General features: G+C 57.8%; 1 protein-coding gene across 1 annotated transcript; it reads right to left on the reverse strand.

The window, feature by feature from the left end:
• Nucleotides 1-7,460: 7,460 nt before the first annotated feature.
• Nucleotides 7,461-11,375, reverse strand: GPR152 (G protein-coupled receptor 152). The gene has a single exon (XM_051966558.1). It carries the CDS (start codon nt 11,356-11,358, stop codon nt 9,967-9,969), a length of 1,392 nt encoding a protein of 463 aa, XP_051822518.1. The 5' UTR covers nt 11,359-11,375; the 3' UTR covers nt 7,461-9,966.
• Nucleotides 11,376-11,377: the final 2 nt, after the last annotated feature.

An 11,377-nucleotide genomic window follows, 5' to 3' on the forward strand; every position in this document is an offset into this window, starting at 1 on the left:
CCCCTCACCCTCTGTCAGGGTTCCCGTTCCGAGTTCCCTCGGGCCTGCTTGTCAGTCAACAAACATCCGGGGCCCTCCGGGCCTTCTGACCCAGATCTGGCCGCTGGCCGCGGGCGGCTCTGGAGGGGAAGTGAGGCAGTGAGCCCGGCCGGCCCTCCCGTAAAGTCATGGTATCACAGGACAAACGAGGACAACTGAGGCACCGCGCGAAGCCCGGCCACACACAGAAAGGCCTCGCTTAGCAGCCCGAGAGAAGCTAAAAGGAAATGATCACCAGAGGGGAGCCCCCACACTGAGGGGCTGCAGGAGGAGAGATTTTAGCGGGACTTGGAGGAAGGCAGGGAAGCCTGGAGGGCAGCGAAGAAGGGAGAGGTCCTGGCTGCGGGAGGTGGCCGAGAAATGCCCGAGTCCCGCGGGCATGGAGCACCTGGTTTGCCGGAGGCCAGGAGGCCCTGGGCCGGATCAGAGCACAGAGGGAGGGGCTGGAAGGGGCAGGAGCGCCTGGACCAGGAGCTTGACCGCAGACCCTGGGGTCTGTATTTGATCCGGGTGATGGGGCGCTACCGGAGTTCTGGGAGAGGAGGGATGTCATCAGATTTGCACTTGAGGAAGAGCACTTTGGCAGCCCAGGGAGGACGGACTGAAGTGGGAGAGGCTAGGGGAGGAGGCCGAGCAGCAGCCTGAGCAGCTTCTGACATGAAGGGGCCAGGGCTGATGTGAGAGCAGGGGCAGAGGAGAGAGGGCGTGTGGGAAAGGTCAAATCAGCAGGCGACCCACTGGGCCTGGGGGATGGGGAGAATGAGGGGAGGCAGGAGAGTGAGAGGCTGGGGATGAAGGGGCTGGGGATGAAGGACAATGAGGGGCTGGGGATGAGGGTGAATGAGAGGTTGGGGATGAAGGAGAATGGGGGGCTGAGGATGAGGGTGAATGAGACTCTGGGGATGAGGGTGAATGAGGGGCTGGAGATGAGGGTGAATGAGACTTTGGGGATGAGGGTGAATGAGGGGCTGGGGATGAGGGTGAATGAGAGATTGGGGATGAGGATGAATGAGGGGCTGGGGATGAGAGTGAATGAGAGGCTGGAGATGAGGGTGAATGAGACTTTGGGGATGAGGGTGAATGAGGGGCTGGGGATGAGAGTGAATGAGAGGCTGGAGATGAGAGTGAATGAGACTTTGGGGATGAGGGTGAATGAGGGGCTGGGGATGAGGGTGAATGAGAGATTGGGGATGAGGGTGAATGAGGGGCTGGGGATGAGAGTGAATGAGAGGCTGGAGATGAGGGTGAATGAGACTTTGGGGATGAGGGTGAATGAGATGTTGGGGATGAGGGTGAATGAGAGGCTGGGGATGAGGGTGAATGAGACTTTGGGGATGAGGGTGAATGAGATGTTGTGGATGAGGGTGAATGAGAGGCTGGGGATGAGGGTGAATGAGACTTTGGGGATGAGGGTGAATGAGGGGCTGGGGATGAGGGTGAATGAGGGGCTGGGGATGAGGGTGAATGAGACTTTGGGGATGAGGGTGAATGAGATGCTGGGGATGAGAGTGAATGAGACTTTGGGGATGAGGGTGAATGAGACTGAGGATGAGGGTGAATGAGATGTTGGGGATGAGGGTGAATGAGAGGCTGGGGATGAGGGTGAATGAGACTTTGGGGATGAGGGTGAATGAGGGGCTGGGGATGAGGGTGAATGAGGGGCTGGGGATGAGGGTGAATGAGACTTTGGGGATGAGGGTGAATGAGACTGAGGATGAGGGTGAATGAGATGTTGGGGATGAGGGTGAATGAGAGGCTGGGGATGAAGGTGAATGAGACATTGGGGATGAGGGTGTCTGAGACATTGGGGGTGACTCCTAGGTTTGGTGCCCCAGAGATGGGGAGAATGAAAGCACCAGCACTAGTACTAAGGGAGTCCTAGAGGACAGTTTGAGAGGAAAGCTGAGGGGTCCATTTTGAACATGTTGCTGGACAAGCTGTGTCCGGGACAACCCCTCTGGTGGCTAACGGGCGAGCTGGACGGAGCCAAGCCAGAGAAGGGGGGGAGGGGTCATCGGTGTAGGGGAGCACATGGAATCCAGGGGAGCCGATGAGCTCGCTCCGGGCAGTGGGCAGGAAGAAGAGAAGAGGGCCCGGGATGGAGCTGTGTGGGACACTGGTGGTGAGAAGGCGGGACTTGGAGGAGGATCCAGGCCAGGAGCCAGAGAGAGAGGCGTCAGATGGGGAGGGGGAGAGCCAGGAGAGGGACGTTTCCCAGAAAGCCTTGGGAGTATGTAGGAGAGAGGAAACCCCATCACCCGAGGCCGCAGGGAAGTGGAGGAGAAGGAGAGCAGAGCAAAGGCCATTACGCTGGGCATTTAAGAGGTCTCTGATACCTTTGGAGAGCTGTCAGTCAAGCTCTCCTGCCCAAAGCCCGGCCCTGCTGGGAGATGACCCAGAGCTGTGGAAGGTGTTAGCCAGCACGGGCCAGCTTCGGGGAGCTCCGGGGTCCTGGGAAGGCCCCCAGGCCGGCGCCGTGATGCTTAACGTGCAGCCCAACGTCCCCCAGGTTCCTCCCCATCGCCATTCAAAGACCCAGCCTTCAGGTCACCAGGGTGGTAACAGGCCTCTGTCTCCCAAAGATATAGCAGGGGTCCTCAAACTACGGCCCGCGGGCCAGATGCGGCAGCTGAGGGCGATTATCCCCCTCCCCAGGGCTAGGAAGTTTCTTTATTTAAAGGCCCACAAAACAAAGTTTTTATTTTTACTCTAGTCCGGCCTCCAATAGTCTGAGGGACAGTGAACTGGCCCCTATTTAAAAAGTTTGAGGACCTCGATACAGAGAAAAGGGGGAGGACGTGCATGCAACTATTTGTAGCAATTTCTGTGGCGATTGGAAGAATTGGAGACCGAGGGGAAGCCCAGGAGCCGGGGACGCCGGACACGCTGCGATCCACGAATGGGATGGAACACTCTGGGGCTATGAGAAATGTCGAGCAGGATGGGTCAGGAGAACCCAGGGAGGCTCAGGAGAACTCAGGGAGGCTCAGGAGAACCCGGCGAGGCTCAGGAGAATTCAGGGAGGCTCAGGAGAACCCGGCGAGGCTCAGGAGAACCCAGGGAGGGTCAGGAGAACCACTACCAAGTGAAGGGAGCAGAACCGGAGATTCCGGCGGCAATAATGGAACAAGGTTCCCCTGGAAGGACCGGTCCCGTCCAGACAACGATCCACGCCAATTGCAAAGGACTCTTGATGACAGATGCTCTCCCTCGCCCCAGAACCGATGAATCCCGAGTGCAGATTGTTTCTCCTGCTTTCCTTATTTTCTTGCTTTTCCCCCCCTTGCAACAGGGCTAACACTCTGTCATTGCCCGCTTGCATTGTTTTCCTTCCCAGGTTATTTTTACCTTCTTTCTAAATCCAATTTTTCTTGTGCAGCAGGAGAACTGTCTAAACATGTCTACATATATTGGATTTAACGGATACTTTTTTTTTTTCATTTTAAGGCTTTTTATTATTATTTTTTATATAGCTTTTTATTTACAAGTTCTATGCACGGGTCATTTTTCAGCACTGACAATGGCCACACCTTCTGTTCCAACTTTTCCCTCCTTCCCCCACCCCCTCCCCCAGATGGCAGGTTGACCAATACATGTTAAATATGTTAAAGTACAAGTTAAATACAATATATGTCTACATGTCTAAACATTAACATGGGGGGAAAGAGGGGAAAAGTTGGAACAGAAGTTTCTGCAAGGGTCGATGTTGAAAAATTACCCATGGATATGTTTTGTCAATAAAAGACTATTAAAAAAAAATGGCTAATGTGGAAATATATTTTGCATTGGTTTTTTTTTTTTTTCTGAAGCAATTGGGGTTAAGTGACTTGCCCAGGGTCATACAGCTAGGAAGTGGTAAGTGTCTGAGGTGAGATTTGAACTCAGGTCCTCCTGACTTCAGAACTGGTGCTCTATCCACTGCGCGGCCCTCCTGCCTCTTGCATTGATATTTGACATATCATGGGCAGTTATTTCTACTCTTGGCAATGGGTGGGAGAAGGGGTAGAGAGAGGGAGGGAATTTGGGACTGAAAATTAAGATTAAAAACGTAAAATAATAACAGAGTAAAACAAAAGTTAAGAATGACGGGGCTTCCTAGAAGGGGAGGGTTCTGGGTGGACTCTGGACAGCAATGGCGGGGAGAGAGGCGGGGCTTTTCCCGTAATAGCGGTTATGGCGTGCCAGATGGGGAAACCACGTGGGTTGGGGGCAGAGGGATGGAAGGGAGAGAGAGATCCCGGCCGGGCCTTTGTTGGAGAATCTGCCAGTATGGACTCTGGAGGAAGATTTAGGGAGACGCGAGCACTGCTTTCGAGCACCTGTTGCTCAGTCACGTCCAATCCCAGTGATCCCATGGGGGGGTTTCTCGGCAAAAGTCCTGGAGCGGTTCGCCATTTCCTTCCCCAGCTCATCGTACAGATGAGGAAACTGAGGCAGACAGGGTGAATGACTTGCCCAGGGCTGTAGAGCTAGGAAGCCAGTCTTGCTGCCGCCAGGCTTCTGTGGCGAGCCCGGCTGCCCCAAGCCTCTGTAGGTTGTCCTAACGGAGCTTTGCTTTGTTCTGCTTCACCCCAGAAGCTAGAAGGGGGGAAGAAGCTACAGAAAGGGGTGGATTTGAACTTGAAGTCCTCCCAGTTCAGACATCCCGGGTTCCAGGGGCCCCCGCGGCTCCTACCCTCCACATTCTATGCCATTCTGCAGTAAAAGTTTTGAGCCATCCGTGGTGGGCAGACTCGAAGGAGTCAGCTCTGTGTCACCCTCGAGGCCCAGAAAAGACTGGGGGGGGGGGCTCCACTTCTCTGAGGACCCGTGTCTTTTAGGGGATTCCTCTGGGGCGGAGGCCAGAAGCTCCCACGGCCCCCAAGGACTCTGCCCAGGATCACGACTCCTTATCCCAGAACAAGCGAAAGAAAGCTTCCTGGCAGCGCCCGCCCGGCCAACGGGTGTGAGCGTTTATTGAGCACCAGTGATGTGTCCGGGCGGTCCTGGGCGCATGGAGGAATCCGGCGGCCGCCCCCTCGGGAGGAGGGGCTCGCGGACGGCTGAGAAGCCGTGGGAAGGGCTGGCTCCCTTATGGCACAAGGTCGGCCCCTGCATCTTGGGATACAATGTAGCCCTCCCAGGCTTATCTGGGCCACAGGGCCTAGTAGGGAGTCCTAGGCTAGAACTGAGACAGTAACAGTCGGTCCTGGGCTCAGTGTCCGCCAGCCGTGCGGCCTTGGGGGTCCCTGGAAACTGGGTACAAAGATACTGTAATAATCATCTCCGGGCTGACGCCTCCTGCAGGAGCCGGGCCCCCCACCACGCGAGGTCGTGGAAAGGGGAGACGGACGCGGCTAAAGTTCGGTCCGGGGGGAGGAGCTGGGCCCCCCACCACGCGAGGTCACAGAAGGGGGAGACGGACGCGGCTAAAGTTCAGTCCCAGGCGGGGGAGCTGGCGGAAGGACCCCCGGCCAGACATCTGGAGGCTTTGCACATGGTTCCGGTGGGCTCCACTTGACCTTGGGGGCAGAAAAAGGGAAAGCCTGGGGGCGGGGGCGCCCACCTGTAGGGCCCGAGTCCTTTTCAAGGCACCGTCACCGAGTCCTTTCTGCGGCCTCGGAACATCTGCCTTTAGAATGCAAGGGCCTCAGTGGGAGAACTCCATTCAGCTGGCGTTAGTCACGCGCCACTCAGTCTCACTTAGTCCCAGAGCCCCACCCCCCGCAGGATCGGGGACGTCCACCAGTCTCCAGCATTTATCCCTCGTCTCCTGGGGGGGCAGGTAGATACTGGGCGCTGGTGAGGGGAGACAGGAATAGCTACCATTCAAGCCCTGCCCTCAGGGAGCTCCGGGGGGGAAACAAATGGTATGAAGCCGAGGGAGCGTCACCCGGCCCAGAGAGGAACGTGGGTCTCCGGGAGTTACAAAGAAAAATGGCTGATGGAGGCATTGGGAGGGGGGAAATTGAGAGTTATTGCAAGAAGAAATTGACAGCAAAACTATAATAGTCGGAGATCTCAAACTTGCACTCTCAGAACTAGATAAATCAAATCACAAAACAAATAAGAAAGAAATTAAAGAGCAAGGGGGGAAATCCAGGGAGGCTTCATGGCAAAGGTAGCCTTCAAGCTGAGCCTCAAATCCCGGGTAGGATCACGTAGATGCTGGAGGGAACAGGGTGAACAACATAGAATTATCAAGGTCCGGCCCTGGACGCGACCTCCCAAGGCCTAGAGTTCCGCCGACAGATCCCCTTGACGACGAACCCAGCGGGTGACCCCCGGCAGCCTCTGTGCCCCGTCCCGCTCTGGGTCACAGGAACAGGGTTCGCTTCTAAGCTCACTCTGGGTTTGGAAGAACCAGCAGTGGAACAACGATGGTTCTCACTGAGCCGTCATTAAGTCGGAGCTCCCAATGGGCCCCAGGGACCGTCTGCCCAGGATGACGATCCCTTTTATCCCAGAACAAAGGAAAGCGCCCAAAACACAGCCTCTGTCTCACTTCTCACGCTGAGTCCGGTTTTGTTTATGTTCCAAGAAATGTAGTCATGCGTGTATACATATACCTTCCCATACATTACACCAGTGCAGCCCATATACATATTATTCATGGCTCTATATACATTTTAAACACATATGTAAGCACAGACCCATTCAGTGGAAGAAGAAGAAGGAGAAGGAGGAGGAGGAGGAAGAAGAAGAAGAGGAGGAGGAGGAGGAAAAGAAGGAGGAAGAGGAGAAGGAGGAGGAGGAGAAGGAGGAGGAGGAGGAAGAAGAAGAGGAGGAGGAGGAGGAGGAAAAGAAGGAGGAAGAGGAGAAGGAGGAGGAGGAGAAGGAGGAGAAAGAGGAGGAAGAGGAGAGAAGGAGGAGAAAGAGGAGGAGGAAGAAGAGGAGGAAGAGGAGGAGAAGAGGAGAAAGAGGAGGAGGAGGAGAAGGAAGAGGAGAAGGAGGAGGAAGAAGAAGAGGAGAGGAGGAGGAGGAGGAGGAAGAGGAGAAGGAGGAGGAAGAAGAAGAGGAAGAGGAGGAAAAGGAGGAGGAAGAAGAGGAGGAGAAGGAGAAGGAAGAGGAGGAAGAGGAGGAGGAGGAGGAGGAAGAAGAAGAGGAGGAGGAGGAGGAAAAGGAGGAGGAAAAGGAGAAGGAAGAGGAGGAGAAGGAGAAGGAGGAGGAAGAGGAGGAGGAGGAGAAGAAGGAGGAGGAGGAGGAGAAGGAAGAAGAAGAGGAGGAGGAGGAGGAAAAGGAGGAGGAAGAGGAGAAGAAGAGGAGGAGAAGGAGAAGGAAGAGGAAGAGGAGGAGGAGGAGGAGGAGGAAAAGGAGGAGGAGGAGGAGGAGAAGGAAGAAGAAGAAGAGGAGGAGGAGGAAGAAGAGGAAGAGGAGGAGAAGGAGAAGAAGGAAGAGGAGGAAGAGGAGGAGAAGGAGGAAGAGGAGGAGGAGGAGGAGGAGGAGGAGGAGGAGGTCCATGTAAGGTTTTTTCCTTTTTGTTAAGGCAACTGGGGTTAAGTGACTTGCCCAGGGTCATACAGAAAGAAGTGTTACGTGTCTGAGAGCACATTTGAACTCAGGTCCTCCTGACTTGAGGGGTGCGCCCCCTAGCTGCCACGGATCCATGGAGTTTGGTACTGAGGTAGATCGAAAACAGGGAAAGATTTTACAAATGTCCCATTCTAAGCCACGAGCAAACCCTTGAATGTGTCCGTTACGAAAAGGCCACGGAAGTTGGCGGCATCCCTTTGGTAGCAGGTGCTGCGCTCGTGGACTGGGCAGTTCTAGGTATTTCTATCATCCCGTTCCCCATCTCCTGGGAGGAGAAGGAATCTCTATGAAGACCTCGACTTGCCTGGAACTCATCACCTTCCAAAGCCGATTATTATCCCTTCGAAGAGTAACCAAGAAAATAGAGACGTCCTCCAGTGAGAGGGCTGGATGTGCTGCGAGCAGTGGGACAGAAGGCTGGGGGAGCCTCGAATGCCAACCGAAGGAGACAGAACTTTATCTGGGAGAAACCAAAGCGGGGGGCCGCGATCAGAGAAGCAGATGCCCCGGGGGCCCGCTGTGGCGTGGGAAACCGTGTCAGACAACAGCTCACTTAGGTCGTGGCAGAACTGGTTGGGTTTGTGGCTCCTCGTCAATAAAAGGAGATCTCCGGAGCATTTCCCGAGGGTCTGCATTTGACCCTGACTGTTTACTCCTTTTATCAATTATTGGAAAGAGATTATAACCTACTCATCTAGCTATAGGTTTTTTTTTTTTGGGGGGGGGGGTCCAGAGTCACGGATAAAGGAAACTCCCGGTGGGGAAACTCCCTTCCTCAATACCCAAAAGCAGATCGGCAAACCCAGAAGCATGGAGAGAGTCGGGGCCCGATAAGCCCGTGGAGACGGTTGAGAATGCCGAGAGGTTCCTCAGTTGCCCAGGATCCCACGGCCAGCGAGGACCAGAGGCGAGCCTGGAGCCCACGTTTATTCGGACTGGGAAGCCATGGTCTCTCCGCTGCCCCCTGCTGCCTGTCAGAGATGACACTCTTCTCTAATTTGCACATGACGCATAGCTTGGAAGGACGGCGGACATGCTGGATCCAAAGAGAGCCAAGAAGGATCCCGAGTGATTTCAACTGGTTACAATATTTGGCTGAATTTAAAAAGATGAAATTCGACAAGGGTAGATGTAAAGTCTCACCCTTAGGTTCCACATGCTTCCCAAGAGCAAGATGGAACAAGTGTATTTAGAAAACATATTGAAAAAAACCGAGGAGGGAGGCTTGAATCTGAAAAAAAAGATCTGAAGGTCTGAGTAGACCACAAGATCAAGGTGAGTTCCTCATGTGGGTGATGTGGAAGCCGGGAGAGCGGATGCCATTTTGACCGGCCTTCCCACATCTGCAGAGCTGTGTTCCGCTTTGGTTCCACGTTTTTAGCAAAGTCACCGTTGGCTGGGGGAGCATCCGGGTTGCTTAAAGTGCTTCTATACAGCAAGCACTCGATAAGTGTCTGCCCAATTGTATCGATGGACCATTCCACATGAGATGTGCTCGTTGGCGGGGGGGAAGCTCAGGCTGGGGACTACGTGCCCGCTGTCACGTGGAGGAAAGCTGAGGCTTCTTCCGCTTGTCTTGGCCCTTGAGCACAAGAGCCAGAGCAGTGGGGGGGGGGCAGAAGACAGGAAAGAGGAGACTGAGTTATAGAGAGGAGAAGTCCCTGATAGGGAGGTGTTGGGAGGGAGGGAGCTCCCGCTCCTGGAGGCCGGCACGGATGCTCCGGACACCTGCGGTGAGTCTCTGGGGAGGGGCCTTCCATCACCAGGATTCTGTAAAAATGGTGGAAAGGCTGGAGGCGAAGCGGCGCAGCCCAGAGAGCCGGGGCCCCCAAGGGGCGCCTCCTGAGAAGCTGGCACGGGGCGGGCAAATTGCAGCGCGCTTGACCAGCCCGGGGCACTGGTGAAAGGGCCTCTGGGAGCTCCCTCTGACTCCCCGCCACCTGCTCCATCTTGGGTGCTGCCATTCACGAGGGCTTCTGGCTCCCTCCAGAGAGAGCCATGAGAGGCTCCCAGAGGCCACTTGGTGCGGGATGTCCAGTCTCCTCTTGGCATTTTGTGGGAAGGCAGAGGTGGCTGGGGACGGGGGACTTGGGGAAACTGCTCCTTCCCCCTGCGGGGAGGCCGGGGACCGCTCCCAGGCTCTGGGGGACGCAGGGAGCCAACAGCCCACCCCTCGTTACCGCTCTGAGCCCTCAAGTCAGCGGGCCGGGGGGCTACTGGTGCCTTTGATGCGACTCATGGCTTTCGTTCCCTGCGGAGCCAGGGGCGCCTCCTCCAGCTCAGTGATCAAGGGGGATTTCCCCCCACTCATTGCTCCGTCCCGCTCTCAGCCATTGGTGAGGGCCGGGTGCTTCTCTAGGCCCCCTGTGTGGGGCTGCCCTGTCTGCCTCCTTCCCCCGGCCCATCTTCACCTTCTCAGGAGGGGGCTTGGGCGGGGGATGTCTCCGGAGGAGCGTCTCCAGAGCCGTCCCCCCGGGGGGCGGGGGGCACGGCCGTCTCTTCCGGGGGCGCGGCCGTCGGCTGTTCAGTGGCTGCGGGTCCTTCCGGGGGGTCGGAGGCCGAGGGAGGGGGAGGCTCAGAGGGCTGAGCCGGAGGGTCGGGCTGCGGCAGCTCGGCCAGATTCGGCTGGGGCTGGGCCGTGGGGTTCACCTGGGCCTGGGCCGTGGGGTTCACCTGGGCCTGGGCCGTGGGGTTCACCTGGGCCTGGGCTGTGGGGTTCACTTGGGCCTGGGCCGTGGGGTTCACCTGGGGCCCGTCCTGGGGGGGCGGGGCGGGCTGCAGCTGGACCGTGGGCTCCGGTTGGGCGGGCGGCGAGTCTGCGGGCACGGGGCCCCCGAACCGCTCCTCGGCCAGGGCGGCGGCGAAGGAGGAGAGCGTGGAGTGGAGCAGGGCCCGGATGTTGGCGCTGGCCAGGACGCAGAGGAAGGGGCTCAGGCAGCTGCTGAGCACCATCAGGTAGTCGGAGTAGACCAGCGCCTCCCAGAGGAAGTAGCCGGGGTAGAAGTCCCACAGGTAGGCCAGGTAGAGCAGCTGGGCCAGCTGGTAGGGCAGCCGCAGGACCACGTAGGCCGAGAGCACGGCGGAGGCCACGCGGGAGAAGCCGGGCGGCCGGGCCCCGCGCTCCCCGCGCTCCCTGGGGCGGCGGCGGCGCGCCCGGCACGCCTGGATCTGGGTCAGCACGTGAGAGCCCAGGAGCAGGAGGAAGGGCAGCAGCCCCCCGAAGATCTCCAGCACCCGCAGGGGCAGCTCCTCCGCGTCCCAGAAGTCCAGGCAGATGACCAGGTCGTACCACCACACGTTGGCCTCCGGGAAGATGAGCCAGGGCACGCCGAAGAGCGTGGCCAGCACCCAGGCGCCCGAGCACAGCCAGAGCGGCAGGCGGGCCGGCCGGCGGCGGGGGTAGCGGCGGGGCAGCAGCGCCGCCAGGCAGCGGTCCAGGCTGAGCGCCGCCAGCAGGAAGAGGCCCGACGAGTAAGAGACGCCCCACAGGAAGTAGTAGAGGCGGCAGGCGGCCGTTCCCAGCGGCCAGTGCCCCTGCAGCCGGATCTCCATGACCTGGAAGGCCGTGGCCACCAGGAAGAGGAAGTCGGAGACGGCCAGGCTGAGCAGGAGGAGGGCCAGGCGCCTGCCGGCCCCGAGCCGCGCCTGGGAGCCCGCCAGCCACCCCATGAGCCCGTTGGCCGGCAGCCCCAGCAGCAGCAGGACCACCAGGAAGGCCGTGTCCCAGCCGCCCTGGGGGTAATAGTCATCGTCCAGCTCGGATCTCGGCCTCCAGGCCGGAGCCCGCCGGGCACTGCCCGCCTCCATGGCGCCGTCACCGATGGGC

The sequence above is a fragment of the Antechinus flavipes genome, chromosome 6, assembly GCF_016432865.1.
Source record: "Antechinus flavipes isolate AdamAnt ecotype Samford, QLD, Australia chromosome 6, AdamAnt_v2, whole genome shotgun sequence".
Lineage (NCBI taxonomy): Eukaryota > Metazoa > Chordata > Mammalia > Dasyuromorphia > Dasyuridae > Antechinus > Antechinus flavipes.

Coding starts and splice junctions, on each gene's coding strand:
- GPR152 (XM_051966558.1), bottom strand. CDS start 11,358: ATGGAGGCGGGCAGTGCCCGGCGGGCTCCGGCCTGGAGGCCGAGATCC.